Raw genomic sequence first — 22760 nt, 5'->3', positions numbered from 1 at the left:
GCGCACACTGTTCGACTGACAAATAATAAGAAGAAGACTGTGTGGTGAAATTCACGAAGGGGAAAAGTGGTGAATTTAGTGACAATTCAACTGTCAATTCTCATCGCGAAAATTTTTCAAGTGGCCAGCAAAAAAAGTGAAAATTCCTCCGGAAAACCTTGAGAAAAATTCCTCCAGATACCCATGATAGGTCATCCAACGTCCCAGCTGTCCGGACACATCAAAAAACCCCAAGTCAGTGCCCCAAGAGAGCCCCAATTTGGGCAACAATGTGTCGTGGGGGTTTGATGTCGAAAAAAGTGTGAAAAAGTTGCTCCCAATTCTCGCGTGTTTTTGTGCCGTGAAAGCCCCACATTTTCCAAGAGAAACACCGAGTGCGGTGGCCACGAGAGATGGGCGTATGCCTGTGCAAGGATAAAAACAGTGAGGCACACGAAGAGTCCGTGGACACCAGCGATGTTGCCGTCGATGGAAGGACCTGCCACAAACATTCTCTCTCAGAAACTGTGGATCGTCTCATCCGGGAGACCCTGGATGTCATCAGAGAAATTGTCGAGAAGTAAGTAGGGCATCCAAATACACGAAATCTTTGTCCCAGAGATCCACATGAATTCATTGTTTTCGTGGAGGATCTTCGAGGGGTCTGTCATTGCAAACAGGGAATTCCTTTTTGCGCCTTCCATGTTTCTGGAAGGTTCCTTTCATCCAACATACGTTTATTAAAGGTTTTAAAAATCACTTTTGCCTTGGAAACTTACTCATTAGTTGCCTAAATCCTAAATACTGATCAGCCCTTTAAGGACGATTGGAACACCGGTGTCCCATAAAGAAAATAATTTTTCCTGACTACCTCAAGTTATTTTTTCTAATGTTTGTACGTAATTGCAAAGTAGAAGGTTAAAGGAATCTAGAATAATTTTTGCAAGTCTCCTAGCTACTTGCTATGCAGTAAATATTTAAGCTCAAAAATTACAATTTTTTTATTCTCATTCATAATTGATTTTATTTATTTTTTATACTTTCATTTTTTTAAGCAAAATTCTGAATGAAACTACAATACTCATACGTAATATTTTTCATTAGAGCAAAAATTATTATTCACTGGTATTGTCAGAAAAATTACTTCAATTTTTGGGTTATTTTTGTCCCTATCGTTCATAGAGGCAAGAAGTACACTTACTGAGAGAAATCCGAAAAAATTAAAATAACATTCCGGAAATGTTAATTTTACCCTGCAGTATTGATCCGAAATAGGTGTAAATATTATACTTTTTAGGTGTATTATGGGTTGAAATTACCCTTTTTCATGTTAATTTTACACTTAAAAAGGTGTAAAACTAACATTAAAAAATGTTGATATATATTTATACACCTAAAAAATGTTAAAGTTATATGGAAAAAAAGTTAATCGCACCCCCTTTTTTATCTCAGTGCTGAATCACTCTTTTGGACTTTTCAAGGTTAGATTTAAGACTTATCATTGATTATGGTTAGCAGTTTCATTTTTATTGTTGATTTTCGGTCCGTAAAAAGTGTCTCGTCGTTAAAGGGTTAAACAATACAAAAATTAAATTGGTCGGAAAAGGTTGAAGAATACATATTATTCAAAATATATTATAAATATTATTTTTTTAAACTTTTGCGAATTTGAATTTTTTGCTTTATTTTTTAATGTCAAATGTGGTTATTGTAAGAATCATGAAATTGTAATAATGGAAAGGGTTTACATTCAGCTTCTACTCAATCCCGGCAACCTCAGCAAAGACAAAAACCAAGTTCATTAAAATCTCTCACTTGATTGGGGAAAAAGAATAACTGACTAATTGCCGGTGCGATCGCTAGTGTCACTTCAAGGTTAACAGAACTCAGCTGAAAATATACAGTAGATTCTCGCTAATTCGGCTCTTTTAAGATCGGGCTACTTCATAATTCGGGCAGCAGTTGAATTTGAAAAAAAGTTTGTTGACATTTTTCAAGTTTAATTATGATTATCAAATGAAGCAAATATTCTCAAATTTGCCATGGTTTCCCTTAGTTGTGATCAGATATTGCATTATTAAGAGGTTTTCATGAAATTTATAATAGCAGTGAGCATGTAAACTCAATATGAGTATGCAGGTAAACAAAAAATCGTTGCAGTTCAAACAGTTTGATGCCCGAATTTCTCTCTACTTCGGTTAACATTTCGGTCCCAAATGTCCGAATTTGAGAGAGACTACTGTATATCGTCGGTTCCGAAGAAGACTATTGTAAGTCTACTTACAGTAGTATAAAAAGAGGGTATCGTTGGATGCAGAAACCTTAGATCTACATCCTCACAAAATTTTATGTTGATTAATTTCTTCCTGCAAAAGTTACTAAAAAAAACCAAAAATATCTCGGAGTATTTATCGAACCTATTCCAAACAATATTATTGTAAAATGAGTAACAATTGTATTCACCGGAAAATATTTAATCATTAATTATGGTAAAATAACTTACAATACACTAATCTGTAAAAAAAAAAATCAATTGAGAAATTTTAGGTATTGTAACTCGTTTTACAATTGGAAAAATCAGGAAAAATTGCGACTTACAATAATTCTGCGCGGAAATTTTGATAAGTTTCGTATTGCAAAATAACTTATAATAATATAACTTGGAGTTTTATAGAGTAAAATCCGAGCATTTGCATGGCAATACTATTGTAAGTCACAATTTCATGTAAACAAGAGGTTATAAATTTAACGCGAAGTCAATAGTTAATTTGCCATTATCAAAATAGTCAGAAAGTTTAAAAAAAAATTCAAGCAAATTTATATGCAAAAATTAATTAAATTTGACAATGTAATAATTATAATTTCACAAAAAATAGTAGATAACAATTTTACCTGTGAATTCAAAAAATTGGAAAAGAGCGCAATAAAAAAGTCTTACGTGATAGAAAAATCAAATTTATATATGGGGTTTATAAATGAAATTTGTATCTTGAATTAAGTTCTTTGTATTAAATATCATTAAATTATTTTCTCCAGCAATCTTTCTAAAAAAAAAAGAAAAGTATTAAGGTTTCTGGATATTTGACTATTTTGTTGACTTTACTTTTCTTTTGATTTAACTTTTTTCTCAGGGATATTTTAATATGTGTTTTAAAAGCACCTGGCAAGTTGACCTTTTTATAAAGAGCCATTTGAAGCCAATTTCCTAAATTAATCTCGGAATCTACTCACAGTGCTCCGAGGAAAAAATGTTTAAACTAAATTTAGTATATTTATCCCTCCATACGGTAAGGTATCTCATAATACGGAAAAACTTCTCACTTTTTAGATATTTAGCGTTACGGTCACGAGTACAAAAAAATCCCATATAAATTTAAGTTAACTATGACTTAAATTTTAGGAAACTTGAGGGGCTAGGTTTTAAACCACACTTAACAAGAAATTTATCAATCATTCGTATTGCTGCTACAAGATTTAAACTAAATTGTTGAAACTACGCTCTACTTTTATATTTTTAAAAAATCGGTATATCAAATTCAATATTAATAATATTTCTATTGTAAGTCATTTTAAATTACCGAGTTCTGATTTTTTCCAAATTATAGTATTGTATGTCGACTTATCACATGCAGCTTGTTAAAAATTCCGCGCTAGATTATCATAAGTCGAGATACATTACAGATTTTTCAGACTTTGTTAAATTTTCCAAAAAAACACTAATAAATGGACATTTCTTTACATTTTCCACTAAAACTACAATCGTGGAACATGTTTCATGCGGAAGCACTTACATTTTTCTACGATATAATGCAAAAAGTAGAGGTAAACTAATTGCAGTAAAATTCTAAAAGCTTAATATTGTATCTCAAACTTTAATTCTTCTCTCCTGAAAAGTTGCATTTTAGACTTACAATAGTCTTTTTCGGAACCGACGATATATTTTTTCAGCTGATTTGAAAAGGCTTAGCATCTGGTGCTCGCTGGGTATTTGAGGAACTTCACTGTAGTCCTTGATGAAGCTTTATTAGAAACCTTAGAAACAAATTCTTTCACAAGGGCAATAGCCTTTGAAATGACAGACCCCTTTGCAATAATCAACGCATTTGCTGCTCTTGTTGCTTTATTTTGTGCAAACTCTTGTGGTGACTCTTATGCGCCCTGGGCTGAGTCCGCTGAGTCAGTGTTTGTGACATGACGATCTCTTTCCAGTGAGCCCGAGCCTCCGGCATCGATGATGCAACTGCACGATATCACCGAACGACCTTCGGGATGGTTGCAATTGGTCAAGAGTCTGATAAATGTGGTGCCCCTTGAGCATCCCATGGGACCAAATGTCATCCTGCTGCTGCTGGATGACAGTCCCTTGCCCACGAAGGAGTCTATGCTCCAGACAGCCGAGATGATTCCCCAATTTTCACATGGGAAGACATTTGCTCGGCGAAATAGGAATTTCTGTGTTATTTTGGGATGTCTGGCTGATAGATTGGCCGGACCCAATAGTGTGTCCATTCTCTCAGATAATATTCTCAAGTATTTGCTGGGGAATCTGGAGGAGGGTACAAATCCCGATGTCATGCTCTTTTCGCTGATAGCTCTGGAGAAACTCGCCCAGACGAGTGAGAATAAGGCAACGATTAAGCATAGTTTGAAATTATTGGGAAATAATCCGTTGATGATGCTGGAGAAACATGTCAATTCCACGGATTTCCTCATGCGTCAGGTGGGCTTCTGTGCCAGATGGTGCCTGGACAATTATTTTACCCTGGACACAAGACTCTATTCTTACGAAACTGTTGACCTGGCACAGGTGAATGTCATGCTGAACACAAAGGATGTCAGTGAGTATCTCAAGATTTCACCGGATGGCCTAGAAGCCCGTTGCGATGCTTACTCTTTTGAGAGTGTCCGGTGTACTTTTCAAGTGCACGCAGGCTGTTGGTACTACGAAGTGACCATCATTACGCCTGGAGTCATGCAAATTGGCTGGGCCACGAAGGAATCCAAATTCCTGAGTCGAGAAGGTTATGGGATTGGCGATGATCCCCGTTCGATGGCATTCGATGGATGTAGGCAATTGATCTGGTACAATGCCCAGTCAATTCCTCATGAATTCCCCCGGTGGAAGGCTGGTTCGATACTGGGATGCCTTCTGGATCTGGACAATCAGGAGATTGTCTTCAGTTTGGATGGGGTTGAGAGTAAGGTGTTCAAGCAGGTGTTTAGGAGTGTCAAGGAGGGCTTCTTTGCAGCAGCCTCATTTATGTCCTTCCAACAGTGCCGATTCAATTTTGGCGCCACGCCATTCCGGTATCCGCCCAAAAGGCGTTCCGGCGTCAAGAATTTCAATGATTTCGCCCAACTCAGTCCACACGACAAGATTGTTCTTCCGCGGCACATCTTCCTGGACCAACTGAGGCGGCTCAGTGTCAAAGAGGACTCGTGCTCTCTGTGCGTGGACGAAAAGGCCACCATGCAGATTGAACCGTGCAAACACAGGTAAGAAAGACACCTTAAAAAACATTCCCTGTCCCTCCCTTTTTCTCCCTCTCCGCCAACCGCGGAAAGGTCAAGAACGTGCTTCGGACGCAATTGATTGAACTTCGCGTGAATTGGTTTACAAACTCGCGATTTTTTTTACTGAGAAAAACATTATCAATACAGCAGAGTAAACAAGGTAGTTGGTTATTTGGAAGAAATTCTAAAGTAGGGGAAAGTGGGGCAATTTCAGGAAGGTGAAGTGATTCGGTGCAAAAAAGTAATTTGGGGCAAAATGTCATCCGAATTATTGAGATTTGGACATCAAAATCATTGTAAATTCCACAAAAAGCGCTCAATTATAAAGAATCACGATAAAATAGGGGCAACTAGGGGAAAGTTGACAAGTGAAATACATAACCTCAAAGTGATTCTTTCACATTACAGACTTTTGCTATCACTTCAGTGAACCGTTTACCAATTTTGACAGGTGATCACTTCACAGAGTTTCTAAGGAAATAATTAGTTGACTCCATCGAGGTTCCACTGTATATCTCAAAATCCCAAAAAAGAAGTTACGACAAATGCTGATTTAACTGACGATTTGAGGAACTTCACTGTAGTCCTTGAAGTACTCTGCCTTCGAACGTTCATGCCTTCGAATAATGTGAATTTATTTTACTTTTCCTAAGAGACTTGCACATAAGGTAAAGTGTCCTCAAGTCGACCGGTTCCTCAATTCGACCGGTAGAGTTATTTATTCAATTTACTTATATTTGCTTTAATATTTGGCGTATGATCTAACAATAAGTCAATTATTCCATAAATAAATACGAATCAGTGACAATTTTATAGAAATTCACCATCAAAACACTCAAATATTGACCACTAGTTGAGTCGATTAACCGATCGACTCGAGGGCACTTTACCTTAATAATCACATAATTATCAATAATTGATAATAAACTAACTAATATTTAATAAAAATGTGTAAGTGTCTTGGGAAAACCTAAAGAAAATTCACATTATTCGAAGGCATGAACGTTCGAAGGGAGAGTACTTTCCCTTCTACAGCGATTTTGAGCAAATTTGCTTCATAATTTAAACGTGAAAATTGTCAACAAAATTCTTCGTTCGATTGAATAAGAGCCTACTGTAATTCAAGGCATTGCCGCTCTGAATATATGTATAGGGAAGTGAGCGTGTGAGCGGGATGCTCCCACATTTTCTTAGTTTTTCGCTAATTTTTTAAATTCTTGTGAAAAAATAACATTCAAATTACTTAAAACAAGTAATTTTTTAACATAAGTGATAAAAAACTAGTGAAAACAGTCCAAGATATGGTTAAAATCGCTAAAAGAACGAAAAATAACCTAATTTTGAAATGTCAAATGGACTCCGATATTTTATTTCGAAAATGGAGCCTAAGTTATTAAATAGGGCTTCGAAAACGGTAAAACTTGGTTCTGTGATTCATGTGCAAGTAGTCTTCAGTGATTTTTACTCGAAATTAAGTCAATTTTTTAATAGTTTTAACGCAATCAAAATACACCAATAACTCCCGGACGGACTTTATGCAAGAATGGAGCCTCATTTGTTTAGTGGATCGTCAATAAATGTTAGAAAAGTGATTCCTTCGATCATCTAAAATAGGTTTTCAGTAATTTTAACGAGAAATTAAATGATTTTAGTGTAGCTTTGAATGACACAAAATACGTAAATAACTCCCGGATAGTTCATTCCCTGACGTTTTTTTTTTACAAGGTTGATTCTTAGTTGCACAGTTAATCGTGATTAAATGTTGGAAAAGTAAATCTCTGGATAACCTAAGATGGATTTTAGTAATAAAAACCAGAAATTCAGTGATTTTTTGTAGTTTTTGAGTGACTCAAAATACGGGAATAACTCTAGAATATGCTATTCCTAATGTCAACACTATAGAAAATCCAAAATTCGATGGGGATAGGATATTTTTTCTATATGACACGGTTCACATCTTTAAACTAATCTCAAATAAGAAAAACATTTATTTTTCCGGATTTCGATGACTTCACAAAAGTATTTCAAATTATATTTATCATTTATTCCCATTTCTAAAAAAAAATCAAAATTATTAATTCACATGGCGTGTATTGTTGAAGAACTAGTGGAAAGTGACCGTAAACTTATATCTTATCATACACGTTCACTTCCCTATCCATATTCAGAGCGGCAATGTTCAAGGTAACCTAAACCCTTAAACGAATTCATGCTCGAAATTACCCCACCTTCTCCTATTTTTGTTCTGAGGAAAAACGGTGATAAGAAATATCAACAATTTTTTAATCTTGTATTTGAATGATTAATTAAGTGTTCTCTGTGATAAAGAGTATAGCCCCAGAATTATCTTGCTGAATGAGTAATTTGCTGTTCTTTCGATAAATTGATAAAAGAAAATTAGGAAGAAGTGCGTCATTTATTCAAAAATTTGCTATCTGGAAGACTCTTTCCTAGTAAAAGACAAGGAGAAGCTCGATAGAAATATTTTAAGCCGTAATAATCATTAAAATCATGGTGTAGGCACAGTTACTTTTGTTTGTCAACATGTTTTTTAATTACCTATGAGAGTGAGCGAGATGACTATCTCTAGACTTTCTCTCTCTCTCTCTCTCTCTCTCTAAAATATCAAAAATGTGTTTACAGAACAAAACGTATTGCGACATAAAAGTTTGGTTAATCAGAACGTAAAAAAATATTTTAGAATTTGAGGTTAAATTTTTTTTTTAAATTACCTTTGAAAAAAATTGTCGTTTCTGCCTACGAGAAAATTTTCCTTAAATTTTTTAATTGCTCCTAGACACAACGCGGAATTCCACCGATCTAAATTATTTGGTCAATAATCAAAATTATTTAGAGACAAAAATTCAACTGTCAATATTAGATGTAAATAACTTCAAATCTCTGTTTCGAAGAAAAGAAAGTGTCTCGGATTTAAGGGAAATGGTATGTTGTACGAGATAAATGGGGCCATTGCTAAGTTTCTGATATCGATCATGTAATCGCCAAATTGAATGAATAATGCCCAGCGCACAATAACTTTTGTTTGTAAATACGTTTTCAGAACTTCCTGTGAGAGGGAGTGAGATCTAGATCTAGTCATCTCGCTCACTCTGATAAGCAGTTTCGAAAACAAATGTACAAAACAGAAGTTATTGTGCGTTGGGCATAATAACCAGCTTCGTTTGTTTACACTTATGCTGAGTTTATATCAGATATTGAGGGGTAAATCATTTTCATATTTGATGGACATGGGTTTCTTGTTTCTAGAATTTCGTAAAACTCGTAAGAAACTTTGCTAAATTTGTGTTTATGGCCATAATTCTGACGATTCTGACACGACAATTAAAACAAAAGGAATTTCAAGATGTTGCTGTTATAATAGCTATTTGAAGCCAATTTCCTAAATTGATCCCGGACTCAGCTCACAGTGCTCCGAGGAAAAAATGTAGTCAAACAAAAATTTAATATATTTATCTCTCGACGCGGTAAGGTATCTTATAATACGAAAAAAACTTTTTAATTTTTAGATATTTAGCGAACCGGTCGTGAGTGCAAAAAATCCCGTATAAATTTAAATCGAAGTATGAGAAAGTGGCTTCAAATTTCAGGCAACTTGCAAGAGGCTAGATTATGACCGATGCAGTCGGGTTCAAAATTTCAATACCTTTCAAAAAAAATCCAAATTTGTCCAAATCCGTTGAAAATTAGGCCCTCTAGGGTGGTTGACCTTTGACCTTGAATAATTCAAGATGGCGATTTTTCCGGTGATAGGTGTCTAAGGACGAAATGTTCAGCTGGATTAACTACAAAACATATCCGAAAATCATTGAAATCGCTTGGGCCAATTTTTTGCAAAATTAGAAAAACCTCGTTTTTGACGTATTTTAGGGGGATAGAGAACGGATAAAGAGGGAGGGGGAAATACAGATATTAGCTTCAAGATAATATTATTTCTAAAACATGATCAGGAAAATGGGGGGGGTCACCGAAGACCGGAAGTCAATATCTCTTACTGTTTAGCAGCCAGAATGATGAGAATTTGAAAAAAAAATCGATTGTGAAAACTGCTCTCTTGGAGTTCGAGCAGTTAATAAAAATAAACATTTATTATATAATATATTGAAGTAATAGAGAAATATTGTGTTTTCTAGTTTTTTGATCCACGTAACCACTTAAGCCGTAAGGTCTGTCTAACATTTCTCAGCTTAAGATTTTTATCTTGATCTTTATGTCAGAATTAAGTCAATAATGTTGAGTTTCTAAAATTCAACGAATCCCGGTGAACTTTTTTTGGGTTTCGCAGTACGTTTTAAGGTTTTCTTAACCCATTTCTTACCATGGTATTATACATCATGCGCAAATTGAGTGATTTTAGATTAATTATTCCTGGGCAATTTTTATCCAAATTGCTGTCGGGAATGGATTTTTAGTAACGTTAGTTATTCAATTATTTGAGAAAAATAGTCCGACAGAGATGAAAATACATTTTGTTATTATTTTCTTGCTTCGCGGAAGGTCATGCAAATTTTTTGCTCAAAATGGCGGACGGAAAATACGACATCCCGTCGAATTTGTTAAAATTGGCCTCTTTCCTCTTTCCTGATTTGAATTCTAGTTGCCAATTTATGTTCTTGGATAGTTATTCTATCTAAAGCATTAGAGTTTGTAATGATCTAATGCACAGAATTTAAATTCAGTGACCGTTAAGACGTGTGTTTGACAGAGGCTCCCCGCGCCCCCATAAGAGATAATCTTTTTTTCTTTTCAAAAAATTCATCTATTACTCTGTAGGAAACTAATCCCAAAATATAAACATTCTATCTCAAGTATTTCTGGTACATTGACTGAATGGGTTAAGGGGGTAAGCGGGTTTGACATAGGAAAAAATTTAATTTTCTCCATTTTTTATTTTTGAACTATAAAATTTCGTAAATTCAGATTTTCATCTTAAATCCATAAAACTAGTATTTTCTTTTAGGATATGAATGTGGTTCGTGCTTAACAGTAGGATTTTTTTTAATTTGTTTTCGATTTTTGGCACAAGTTTTTTCAAAAAAGTGATAATTTTCAGCCACTATTTTAACATGTTTTATACTATAAAATCCGTCAAAATCAATGTTTCTAAAAACCCTCATGTTAAGCACGAGCCAACTATATATAGAAGAAGTGTGCGAAGTTTTAGAAAGATCGGTTCAGGCGTTTTCGACATATATTGACAACCGATTTTGAAAATGGTGTTTTGAGAAAAACGCGTTTAAAGTTTTACAACAATATGCGCGCACGGGCGGAATGCATAACTAAAACTGCTCTATCTCCGAGACTTTTACTCCGATTGACTTGAGATTTTCAGAAAATGTTCTTTACTTATTATCCTATTTAATAAGTAAATTAAAAAAAAATCGATTTTTTTAAGCCTTAGTGTGTTATCACACTTGCAGATTAAAATTTTAATATGATTCACATTAATTGTCGCTGGTGAGAGTCCATATGCGTAATTTGTGTGTTTGAATCATTTTATATTCAAAATTTGATCTATTTGTTGATAAAAAGGTAGACTTGGTCCGCAAAATTTGATATAAATTGATTTATAGCATTAATGTGAAAAATTAATGCGATTTTCTCTTTAATTTTTAATGTGAAAAATATTTATGCTTTAGGTAAATTTAAACTTATTTTTGCAGGCCAAGTCCACTTCTTTATCAATAAATAGAAAAACCCCAAATATTAAGTGACTCAAAGACACAAATAACACATTTGGACGCTCACAAGCGACAATTAATGTGAATCACATTAAAATTTTAATGTGCAAGTGTGATAACGCCGTAAGGTTTTCTGAAGTTTTACTAAACTCTTCTTGAGTTTCTCATAAAATGACATGAATTTCTCGGAGGTTTGTGGACACTTTATTTTAGATTTCGCAAAATATTTCTCAGGCATTTACCTTGGGAATTTCGAATGACCTACCCCTTTTAACATTTTCTCTTGAAACATTAGGAGATTTTCCAACTGTTTTAAAGAGAATTTAATGCCTATCGAAGCAGCTTAATGCACTTCCTTCCTCTGTGAGTAATTCAATTGCCCAACTTGAGTGTTGCAATGTGAGAAAAATAGCACAATTGCAACCTTGTGCGGTCAATTTACTTCAATCAATTGCTCCTTGGCGAAAAGTGACCAAAAATTTCAGCTGAAACTGCTTTTTTTTCCAGGGGATTCTGCTCGAAATGCGTCACTCAATTGCGATACTGTCCAATGTGCAGAGGTGAAATACTCGATACAATTCAAGAGACATCTTCAGAAGGTGCTTAGCAGTGGAAGAGGTTCTAGCCAAGGAATTCACCTTGGATGGAAAAGTCCTTTTCTCTGCGGTGTCTTAAAAAGAGTGGAAAAAAGCCGACAGAATGTGCGGAAAAAATGTAAATAGATTTTCTCTTTGCGTTATTTTTTCTCTTTTTTTTACTTTTTTTTTAAAGTATATTCTTGGTCTAAGTGAATTAACACGAAGGTTGAAGTTTAGAAGGGGATAGAGGGATATACAGAGTTAATTAATTATGGAATAATTTGGGATGTAATGGGAGGGGAGAATTTTTAATGATTAAAGTAAAAATGAAATTGAAATGAAACCAAAATTAACAACGTTGATTTAAGAAGATAAATAAGATAAGAAAATCAGGCGTTTTTTTTCTTTTTCTAGGTAGGAATATTTAAATATTTTTCTGTTTTTTTTTTCAAGTATTTTTTTTTTGGTATACACAACGCTTTATGTATTATAAACACTCGTAAATGTATATTTATAAAAAAAATTAAAGAAAAAGAATTTCTAATGGAGCAAAAAAAGAAGTATTTTGTTATCATTGAAAATATTTTTTTTTTAGTCAGGAGAAAATTGTGTGTTTTTTTTTAATATTTCTTGTAAGGCAGACAAAAAAGTTTCAAGGAGACAAAAATATTTAATAATATTGCAATGATGGAAAGTTTTGTGCGCGTCATTCAAAGAAAAAAATACTAGTTTTATTATTTGTTTTTCTCTGATTTTTTGCTTTTTCTCTCTTTACCTAAAATCTTTGTTTAATTAATCTCTTGGTGAGAAATGATTTTTTAATACGTTTTTTTAATATTGGGAAATTGTTCAGTGTTTATCTTCTCAACTATAATTAATACATAGAGCTTATGCATTGATAAAAGGATTGCAACAATTTTTTTTTTAATTTTTAAGTACATTTTTTCATTTTTCATTTTTTTCAGCTACAAAAGATTTTGTAAAAAACATTTTTTTCACAAAATCTCGCGAAACTCTTTAATACTTGATTGTGTTGCATTTTATCTTTTATTCCTTTCAATATTTCAACTCCAGTGAAATGTTTTTTTGCTATTTCTTTTTTTCTTTAAATTTTTCAAAAATAAAGACCGCCATTTCTATTACACGATATTCTAACTAACAAAAAAAAAGACATGGAATTTTTCTTTTTAATATAACCTTAACTTTTTCACTATTAAAATGTTTCTTTTAATTTAAAAAGATTTAAAATAATTTATAAATAAATCACTTAATATAAATTTTTTCCCCGAAATCCCTCGAGGATAAACAAAAAAATAAAAACAAAAAAGAAAATAATAAATATTGAGAAAACAAAAGAGATTTTCAGAGATTTTTGTCCACAACAAAATTTATATTAAAAAAATAATAATAATTTAAAAAAATCCCTCTTTTTTTCTTTAAGCTTGTTCATGTTCAATCATCTCTGTCTCACAGATTTTTTTTGTTCTTTTACTTCTCTCTTATTTATATCTTTTGCGATATATTCAAAAAAGAAAATTTTGGGATAAATAGTTTTTTTTTCAATGACTATATTTTTTTTTTTGGAAAAAAATCAGAAGCATTGAAATTGTTTTTTTCATCTTCCCTAAGTAAGAAAATTGCTAAAAAATGTGTGTGTGTCCTTACTTGGTATAAAATTGGATTTCTTTCAATTATTACCTTTTTTATGCTGAAGGCTCGTCAATCGATGTTTTTTTTTCTTTTATTTATGCTGGCGGAAGATTTCGTTGGCCATTCTCATGATTCTCCGTGATTCGGGTCACGTCGAACTCATAGAGAGTCTGAAGGGGAACATGCAGCAATTCCACAACTTGGGTGAAGTTTGGCTCTATCAAATTGAATTTATCCAAAAAGAAAAAAACATAAACACTTCAGTAATAAAACACACCCTCCTTCGAAACTACAATGGATACTTGACTTGAGAAAATATTTTTCTTCCCTATCCAAGTAACAAAAAAGACTAAAATATAAGCAAGCAATCGAAAAGGCACATTCTTTTGAATAAATTTCAAAGGTGAGTAATAGTGTTCTCGAAATGGCAACATTCGTCTTCTAACAAAAAGTCCAAAGAGGTAAGTTAACTTACGAAAATCTTACGTTAAAGTTACCTCTTACACGGCAAAAACTTTTGGACACTGACCAAAATATTGGAACAAGTTTTCCTTGGAATAAATTTTTTTTAGAATCAATTTGTACCTAGATATTTGTTCCAAAATGTTTTCTTCACACTTTTGTTACGAAATAGGGTAAGTGTACCAAATTCCGACCAGCTTGCAATTCCAGCCATATTTTTTGATCCTCAAATTTCCATGAATTTTTAGTTTTTGCATACTCTGGAGATTATGCAATGCAAAAAATAACAAAATAAATAAATTGTGGACTATAGAGCGATGGCCTATAGCGGGGCTCTACTGTATTTGTTGTTGAACTAATTTTTTGACTCTAGCGCCCCTGGTGTCCATATGACGAACCTTGATTATGTCAGAGAATTGTTGAATTTTGTGAAACCTTTCATTTTGACCTCACTTTAAATTTAAATGAAATAGTTGAATAAAAACGATCATATCAGTACTTGTGTACTTTCTCAGCGCCATTATTGGAAAAAATAATTTTTTTTTACACTAAAACGGCAAAAACGATGTATGAACGTATTTGTTTGTTTGATAGGTATATAATCTGCGGCTACAACATAGGGTAAGTGTGCCAAATTTCGGCATAGTTGCATGCGAGCGCCAAAGTCTCAAGTTTGATATGTAATATTCTTAATATAAATTGATCTTTCTAAATTACTTCTTTCTAAAGAGTGTTGCTTGAAACTTGTAGACAGTTTATCGTCTTCATTTTCTCTAAAATCATTCTTAATAGATTTTAAAATGAATAAAAATGTATACATAGCTTTGGTGCCCTATTTCAGCCACCTTCATTCTCATAGTTTCTTGCCCTTCGGGAATTTTTTCGATATCTTTTTCACATCTTTTTGTTTCTCGAAGCTACATTTTTTGTTATTTTTTGCATTGTACAATCTTTAGAGTATGCAAAAACTAAAAATTTATGGAAATCCGAGGAATAAAAAAGATGATCGAAATTGCAAGCTGGCCGGAATTTGGTACACTTACCCTACTAAAATTTCAGCCCGATGCACAAAGGAATTTTTGAGTTATTTAATTTAGAAAATTGAAAAATCTTTTTAATAATAGCGCCCTTAGCGGTGGTTTTATGAACTTGTGATGTTAGAAGGGCAAGTGGCATTTCACGAGAGCTTTATAAAACACCCTCATTTTTTAAACTCTGACAATTAGAACCGGAGTTATGGCCATTTTAAGCAATTTTTTATTGGGTAAAATGAGGCAATTTTGAACAAAATTTTTCTCTGAATTTTTAGAAAATGACACTATAATAATTACGGACATTTTCTCATGGAAAGATTGAAAAAGAACCTTAAGTATTTTAAAGCATTAACTATGTAATCTTTGAAAGAATGTTTTCGGTCAAATAAATTCCAACCCAAGTTAGTAATAACGTAAGACCAACGTTATTAGAGTTACCTGCAAAACATTTATTTCAATTGGCATAATAAAACTCTCCTCCTGCCAAAAATATGTTATGCTTTTAATAATATTTGATTTTCAATGTTTTTTAACCAAGAAACTGGAAACTAGCGATTGGTATAGTTTTCGATGATTTTCTATTAATATTTTTTACTAAAAATTCCTTAATTTTACGCTAAAACATCCTAAAAGTTTTGCAGGTTACTGCAATGGAAATGAAGCACAGCACATACATTCGATATTTTTCGATGTTTTTTTTTCAGACTACTTTTTATAGTAGGATATGCTGTGCACTGAGAAATAGCCATTTTGATTTCTGTTCCTCTAAATTCCTTCAGATTTTTCGAGGACCTTTCATTCTTGCCCCTTTCTAAACCTAACAGAGAAAACTATTCTCGAACAGTCGTGATGATAAATAGAAAAATTAAGAAGAGTATTCTCCTCATACAAAACATTTAATAAGATTGAAATAATTTTAAAATAACCTGTTTAAACACGGAAATCGTGAACTGAGAATAGTCATTCAAGCAATTTTATTATCTTATTAATTTTCGATGTTTTCTGTTAGCATTTTATTTCGATATTTTCTTTATCATTCTACGACTAAAGTTTAAGAAATTACCATAGCCATTCTGATGGCAGTTCAATTTCATTTTTCGATGTTTTTCTATGTTTTTTCATCTGTTGTTTGACAAATATCCTAAATAATAAATTTGAAAGCATATATTATTGGGTAGTAGAATATAGATTACAAGATTACTAGGGGAAGCACTCTCCCTTTGAAAGTTCATGCCTTCCAATAATGTGAATTTTCTTTAATTTTTCCTAAGACACTTACACATTTCTATTTATTTCTATGTTTGTCATGAATTATTGATAATTATGTGATAAAAATGTGCAAGTCTCTTAGGAAACGTAACAGAAATTCACATTATTCGAAGGCATGAACTTTCAAAGGGAGAGTACTTTCCTCTGCAAAGGCATCACCGGATATTCAATCTTTATAATAAAATAATAAAAAAAGAATAAAATAGTCAGGGAGCTACAATAAACATCGCACTATTGTTCGATGTTTTTCTATGTTTTGATTTTAATTCAACTTTTCACGAATTTACTAAAATCAAAGTTAATGAAGAGGTATTTATTGTAGAATAAAATAGTCAGAGAGCTACAATAAACATCGCGCAATTGTTCGATGTTTTTCTATGTTTTGATTTTCATTCAACTTTTCACGAATTTACTTAAATCAAAATTAATAAAAAGGTATTTATTGTAGAATAAAATAGTCAGGGAGGTACAATAAACATCGCACTATTGTTCGATGTTTTCTATGTTTTGATTTTCATTCAACTTTTCACGAATTTACTTAAATTAAAATTAATGTAGAGGTATTTAATGTAGAATAGAATAGTCAAGAGCTACAATAAACATGGCACTATTGTTCGATGTTTTTTCTACGTTTTCTTTTTTTTTTGTTAAAGAAAACCCTCAAAGTAAAAGTATCCATTGTAGATATAGCATTAAAATGTATAAAAAAATCTTTACCATTTTCTGGTGTAATAACCCCGTGCCTGATCAAAAAATCAATGACCACAGGGCAGCTCGTTGTCTTGAAGTCAGGCGAGAAGAGTCTCTCGTAGCATTCTTTGGCCGGCAGCAGTTCAAATGCCTGCACCTCACCATCCGAATTGCTGGGCACAAAGTCCGTGGGTAGTTCGAGATCAAAGACAAACTCAGTGTTTGGAAATAAGCCGCGTTCGCTTTCGAAGAAAAATGACACACATCCCGCCGATACGAGATTTCGTGTCAAATGTTCAGGAATTGAAGCTTCCTCTGCAGCCTCCTTGATGGCAGTCTCCTTAATCCCATACCCCACAGACAATCCTCCGCCAACCATGTTGTCCCATTTCCCTGGAAAAAAATCCCCCACAGAAACATTCCAAATCATTCCTCACGCATTTTACTCATTCACCTTAAACTATCCCCCCCCTCCTCACACTCGTTTTTTTTCCAAGAGATTCTCTTTTATTAATGAATGAAACAAACAAACAAACAACAGAAAATTGCAGCGATTTATCAACTCTGGAGGACATTTGTGAGAAATGGCAAGGTTTGCACGCGAATTCTGTTCCATTCATCAGTACAGATATTTGTGCGTTAAACGAGGCTTAAAAAATTCAGTGCACACATTCAATAAAAATTCAGAGAAGAAGACTAAAAAAAAATAGTTCATTGGGTCTCTCGAGCTCGTTAAATAAATTTGCAATTTGATGTTTTTTTGATTTATCTAACCATTTGTGGCCTATTTTACGAGTTTGAGTATCCCCCCATTCATTAAAAATTCAAATAAATCAATAAAGTACTTAAAAATTTAAATATTTCAATTTTGAAGAAAACAAATAGGGTAAGTGTGCCAAATTCCGTCCAGCTTGCTATTTCGGTCACCTTTTTTGTTCCTCGATTTTCCATGAACTTTTAGATTTAACGTACTCTAGAGATTATACAATACAAAAGAATAACAAAAAATGTAGCTTCGACTGTTGCGATCGCGCAATTTTTGAATTTAAATGTCTGGAGATTTGTGGAAGTTGTGGAATTAAACCCTTGTTGAGGCGACGAGGGTGCTGCATTGAGAAAAAAGTTGGAGAGAGTTTGGTGCAGCTGACGGAGTAGAAACGAGATGACGTGAAAAAGATATTGGAAGAATTCCCGAAGGGCAAGGAACTATGAGAATGAAGGTGGCCGAAATAGGGCACCAAAGCTATGTCTATATATTTATTCATTTTAAATTGTATTAAGAATGATTTTAGAGTAAATAAAAATGGTAAACTCTTTACAAGGTTCCAAGCAACATTCTTTCAGAAGACAGAATTAAAAAATCATTTTGTATTTAAAATATTACATTTCAAACTTGAGACTTTGACGCTTGCATGCAACTATGCCGAAATTTGGCACACTTACCCTAAATAGATAGAATAATTTTGTTTTAAGGAAAAATATAAATTCTTATCATTTTTGGAAAAACCAATCGGCGTAAAATTAATTTAAAATAAAATTTAAATTTATAAATTGATTAAAACTATTTTTCAATAACAATGGAAATGTTTTTCAAATATGTTTTAAACTTTAAACTTTGGGTTGATGTTTTACTAAAAGACTTTTGTTTTTTTTTTAAATTTATAAGCCTTATCGCATTTTAAGTAATAATTTTTTGCAAAAAAAAATAGAGAAAAAGCGTTCTAGAAATAGATAGAGGAAATGTGCCAAATTTCGGCCAGCTTCTAATTTTAGCCACTTTGACTGTAATTTCGGCCATGGAAATAAATTAATTAAAATTATGTATGTTATCTTCGAATAGACAATGAATTCATTTTGCTTTTAAATAGGGTAGAGTAAGTCCTTTTCGCCACATTGATGGTTGACACCCTTATAAATCTTATACTTTTTGTCAAAATAAAATGAAATTTTGTATACATGTGCTTTGAAGCATTGTCTCTCTATTGAACCAAGAGACTCCACGGGAATTTTTGAGCATCTATTTAAAAAAATACATTTTCTGCAACAATGCATGTTTCAGTACTTTTCGCCACCTTGTAAACACTTTTTCGCCACTTGTTTTTAATTGAGTTTTAAGAAACAGCAGCTTTCGAAAACCTCAAAAAGTACACGGCACAGTACTTTTCTTATTTAACACCGATATAGACAATTATTAGAGTATTTCGAATGATTTTTTACGCATTTTTTATTTGCGACAAAAATCAATTGAAAATCTTGTTTCAACTAAATTCCGCAAGTACTTATTAAAAAGTACTTATACAGCCGAAAAAAGTAAGCCCTATTTCGCCACATCCGTATTTCTTTATTTTTTTTGGAAAACATTATTAAAAAATGATATTTGAACAAAGCTTAGTTAATAACAGATTGACTTTCAGTGAAAAATTATCAAATACTGTACTGCAAAGATAAGATAAGATCTACTTGACCTTTTATTTTAGCCAAGACACATTTGAGGGGATTAGAACAGTCTATAGAGGGAATTTAACTTCATAAACGAACTAAAAAGAACATTTTTTTAAGACTCACTGGTGTATTTCGAAATAACAACGCTCAGTTATTCGGACATTATGGTTGTAAACACAAGTAGAATGTGATTCTCCAATAGTGTCTTGGATAAAAGGTGAATGGAACTGTATTTGCACAAAAAGTCGTTAATGTTCGAAATTCAATTTCGAATTTTACTACTAAAAGGCTGGCAAAAGAGTTGCTCAGTGATTATGGAGTGATTAAATAATGGGACAAGAACAGTAACCGTGGTTGTTCTCTTTTTTTCCTAACAACAATGTGAATACCGACACATTTTGACACTTGACTACAGCAGAGTTCCTCAAATTTGAACAATATTTTCAAATATGTAATGGAATTCACATGAAAAGCCCTTTCCCTAAATTAAGAAAAACAAATTTAAAGAATATATCAATGTAATTTATTGTGAAGTAAATGGAATTTGTTGCTTAAGTAATATAACACGATAATATTGAGAAAACATAAGAAGTTCCATTTACCTTTTATCCAAGACACTATTGGAGAATCAAAATCCACTTCTGTTTGTGCTTAATGAGATTTAGCCCGCTGCATTTCTACCTATCTTTTGACGTACAAAATCTCCTTCGTAGAATGCTCCGTTTGTTTATGTTTGGATATTATGATATTCAAGCAAATTAAAATCAGCTGTTTTGTGTTTTTCAAGAAACATTCCTTTCTTTCGTAAATGATTGTTCTTGAGAATATTTATACTTGGAAAATTCTTAGTATCGCAGTGAGTTGTAATTCAGTAAAAATTGTAATTATTCAGTCAGACGATTTCATTTTGATATATGAAATCTCAAGAAATCACAACTTTTCATTTCGAAACTGAAATTTGAAATGTTTCGAAATAAAATCGAAAGTTTATCACAGACTTTCTATTTTATTCAAGACACACTTGGAGCAGTTATAACAGAGTGTGGAGAGAATTTATCTTAGAAATGAACCATTTGGGGAAATTTCCCAAGACTCAACGGTGCTTAGTTTAGCGGGGTAAATTTCGAAATCTCTCGTATTGAAGGTGCCTAAATGGTTTTAAATATCCATTTAAACGCGGGTATTTTAATTTGCAATTTTTAAATACAGATAAAAATTTCCTCAATGTTTCTTAACACTTATAATTTTGCTTACCTTTCGACGCTAAAAATGTTTTGCAAAATTTTTACTAGACAAGATCAGGGGCCTCTCGACATTTCATTTTTCCATACGTTTTTACATAGAGGCACTGAAGACTATTGGCAAGTTTTTTCCTAAAGAGAATTGACTTATTAATCTGATATATTTCGAAATCGTGCATTAAAAGCTATCTAAAAATACATATTTCATAATGCTCGCTGAAATAATACCAGAACTACGAGGAAATTTGTTTAAGTCGCGGTGCAATAGCTACAAAATTTTTACAAGAAAAAGTGACAAAATAGCTTCACTTTTTATTATGCTTGATAGGCCCCTGACAAAATATTTACGAGAATCTTTTCTTTTCAAAATTTCTTCCTCTAAAAAGTTACATAATGAGTTTTTCAGCAAGGCAAATAAGCAAAAAAAATGAATTGGGTCCGTAAAAAATGAGATGGATACAGCTTACTTGACGATTTTCCTGCTTTCAAAGTTCTACCCTTCAGATTTTAATTTTAATGATCAAATTTGATCTTTTACTGCTCGATAAAGTTCTCAAAATTATTCCATAAATTTCCTTGAATAATATTAATTTTTCTTTATCTTAACAACCTTTGCAACTTTTCGAATCGAAATAAAGGAGTTTGCTCGACTTTCTATTTTAGCCGAGACACACTTGGGAGGAATATAACAATCTGTAGGGATATTTTAACCTCAGGAACGAACCCTTTTCGAACTTTTTAAAATATCCATTTCCTCTTTTTCTATTAGATTGATCCATTTGTTCCAAGCAGTCAGACAGAGTTTCTTGCCTTCTCAGTCTGCCCTAAACAATCCAGTTTGGATCAGTAAAAAGTTGACAATAGCACTTCCTCCCAAATATTCTCCAATTTTCATGGAAAAATTCCCATTATTTCAAATAAACTAGTTAGAGACGGTTCAAGCAGAGATAATCGCTTTGGGATTGGAAACCAATTCGAATGACAGAGCATCTAATTGGAAGCCAACTAGAATTTCTTATCTCGTTGCTTATTGCATCATCTGCTCTTGAGATTCCAATCAGTTTTCTCTGTCAGTTCTCAAGAGAGAGGGAGAGAGAGGGAATAGGGGAGAGATGAGAACTTACCTGGCCAGGTTTGTTTGGTGTCCGATCGCTGCTGAAGCCATATGCAGAGACCCCGGCTGGGATGTTTGACGTATCCATTGATGTCGACTCCGTAGTTCCTCACGCCGAACAAGCACGTGGCCGATCGATCCATCTTCAGGAGGGCCAGATGCTTCGTCTTGACTTCGTAGAATTCATCGCGCCAGCCCTTCAGGGCCACAAATACATCCATTTCCCGCAATTCCCGCAGGACTTTATCCACCGTCCTCGAGCGCTCTGTGTAGTCCCTGAAGGCGGGATTGAGTTCGATGTAGCCAGCATATTCCTCAGCTTCCAGCTGCTTGATACTGAACACCTCCGGATACTTCACCAATTGCTTCACAACATCCTGCCTAATGAGTCCCACTTGCTTCCCATCCACCACAAAGGGCCGACAGCTGCGCTGTGGGAGTCCTGAGATGTCAAGGAAAGAGATTGCTCATTAAATCTCCTGGCAAGCAGCTCAAGGCAGAATTCTCAGGGATTTCTTGTCGGGCGGAGGTCACTGCACCGAATGACACAATTGCCTCTCGTTGGCAATTGACCCCCAAAAACAGGGTCAATTGCCAATTAGCAAGACGATTGCCGATGCCAATCTCTTGCCGGAAGTTCAATGAAGATTTGTGCATAGGAAATTGGGGGAAATGACGAGCAGAAATGGGGAAAATTCATCGAAAAAAACAAAGGAAGCACAGCAAAGTTGGAGTCTGATTTTGATGCCGGAAATATGCCACAAACTCACCTTCTAGGTAGAATATATTAAATCTCCTGGCGAGAGAAAGGAGCCGTGATATATTTTCACCAGCCATTGCGGTAGATATTGGCAAAAAGAGAGCTTTTTTGCGCAATTTTCTTCACTTTTGCACCTCCGACGAAAAAACTGACGATTGTTTTGACACACTGCGATTGCAGCGCTCACTGTGACGGGGTAAGGAAGCAATTTCGAAAGTTCGAAAATCACATTCAAATTTTAACGGATATTTTCCTTTTTCACAAAATTCGCAAAATACCGAATTAAAAAGCTAAAAAACCTTTTTTTTCTAATAGCAACATTTTCCGA

At 33.5% G+C, this 22760-nt stretch overlaps 2 protein-coding genes across 2 annotated transcripts; one reads left to right on the top strand and one right to left on the bottom strand.

Annotated features, from left to right (window-relative positions):
* The first annotated feature begins 4 nt into the window (after nucleotides 1-4).
* Nucleotides 5-12327, top strand: LOC129806875 (RING finger and SPRY domain-containing protein 1-like). The gene is made up of 3 exons (XM_055855686.1): nucleotides 5-559; nucleotides 4189-5475; nucleotides 11700-12327. The coding sequence occupies exons 1-3, from the start codon at nucleotides 393-395 to the stop codon at nucleotides 11797-11799; spliced, it is 1554 nt and encodes a 517-aa protein (XP_055711661.1). The 5' UTR covers nucleotides 5-392; the 3' UTR covers nucleotides 11800-12327.
* A 979-nt stretch (nucleotides 12328-13306) lies between these two features.
* LOC129806876 (uncharacterized) lies at nucleotides 13307-22614 on the bottom strand. The gene is made up of 4 exons (XM_055855687.1): nucleotides 22443-22614; nucleotides 21683-22114; nucleotides 16903-17268; nucleotides 13307-13637 (listed from the first exon to the last, which is right to left on the bottom strand). Exons 1-4 carry the CDS (start codon nucleotides 22507-22509, stop codon nucleotides 13516-13518), a joined length of 987 nt encoding a protein of 328 aa, XP_055711662.1. The 5' UTR covers nucleotides 22510-22614; the 3' UTR covers nucleotides 13307-13515.
* Nucleotides 22615-22760: the final 146 nt, after the last annotated feature.

The sequence above is a fragment of the Phlebotomus papatasi genome, chromosome 3 (genome assembly GCF_024763615.1).
Source record: "Phlebotomus papatasi isolate M1 chromosome 3, Ppap_2.1, whole genome shotgun sequence".
NCBI lineage: Eukaryota > Metazoa > Arthropoda > Insecta > Diptera > Psychodidae > Phlebotomus > Phlebotomus papatasi.
This window is presented reverse-complemented; position numbering and strand designations above follow the sequence as displayed.

What these genes read in the sequence shown, in the direction of transcription:
- LOC129806876 (XM_055855687.1), bottom strand. Translation starts at nt 22,509, where the DNA reads ATGGCTGGTGAAAATATATCACGGCTCCTTTCTCTCGCCAGGAGATTT. An exon ending in TAATATATTCTACCTAGAAG is followed by an intron (nt 22,115 to 22,442) that starts GTGAGTTTGTGG and finishes TTGACATCTCAG; the next exon opens with GACTCCCACAGCGCAGCTGT. An exon ending in CACCAAACAAACCTGGCCAG is followed by an intron (nt 17,269 to 21,682) that starts GTAAGTTCTCAT and finishes ATTTTTTTCCAG; the next exon opens with GGAAATGGGACAACATGGTT.
- LOC129806875 (XM_055855686.1), top strand. Translation starts at nt 393, where the DNA reads ATGGGCGTATGCCTGTGCAAGGATAAAAACAGTGAGGCACACGAAGAG. An exon ending in ATCAGAGAAATTGTCGAGAA is followed by an intron (nt 560 to 4,188) that starts GTAAGTAGGGCA and finishes ATCTCTTTCCAG; the next exon opens with TGAGCCCGAGCCTCCGGCAT. An exon ending in ATTGAACCGTGCAAACACAG is followed by an intron (nt 5,476 to 11,699) that starts GTAAGAAAGACA and finishes TTTTTTTTCCAG; the next exon opens with GGGATTCTGCTCGAAATGCG.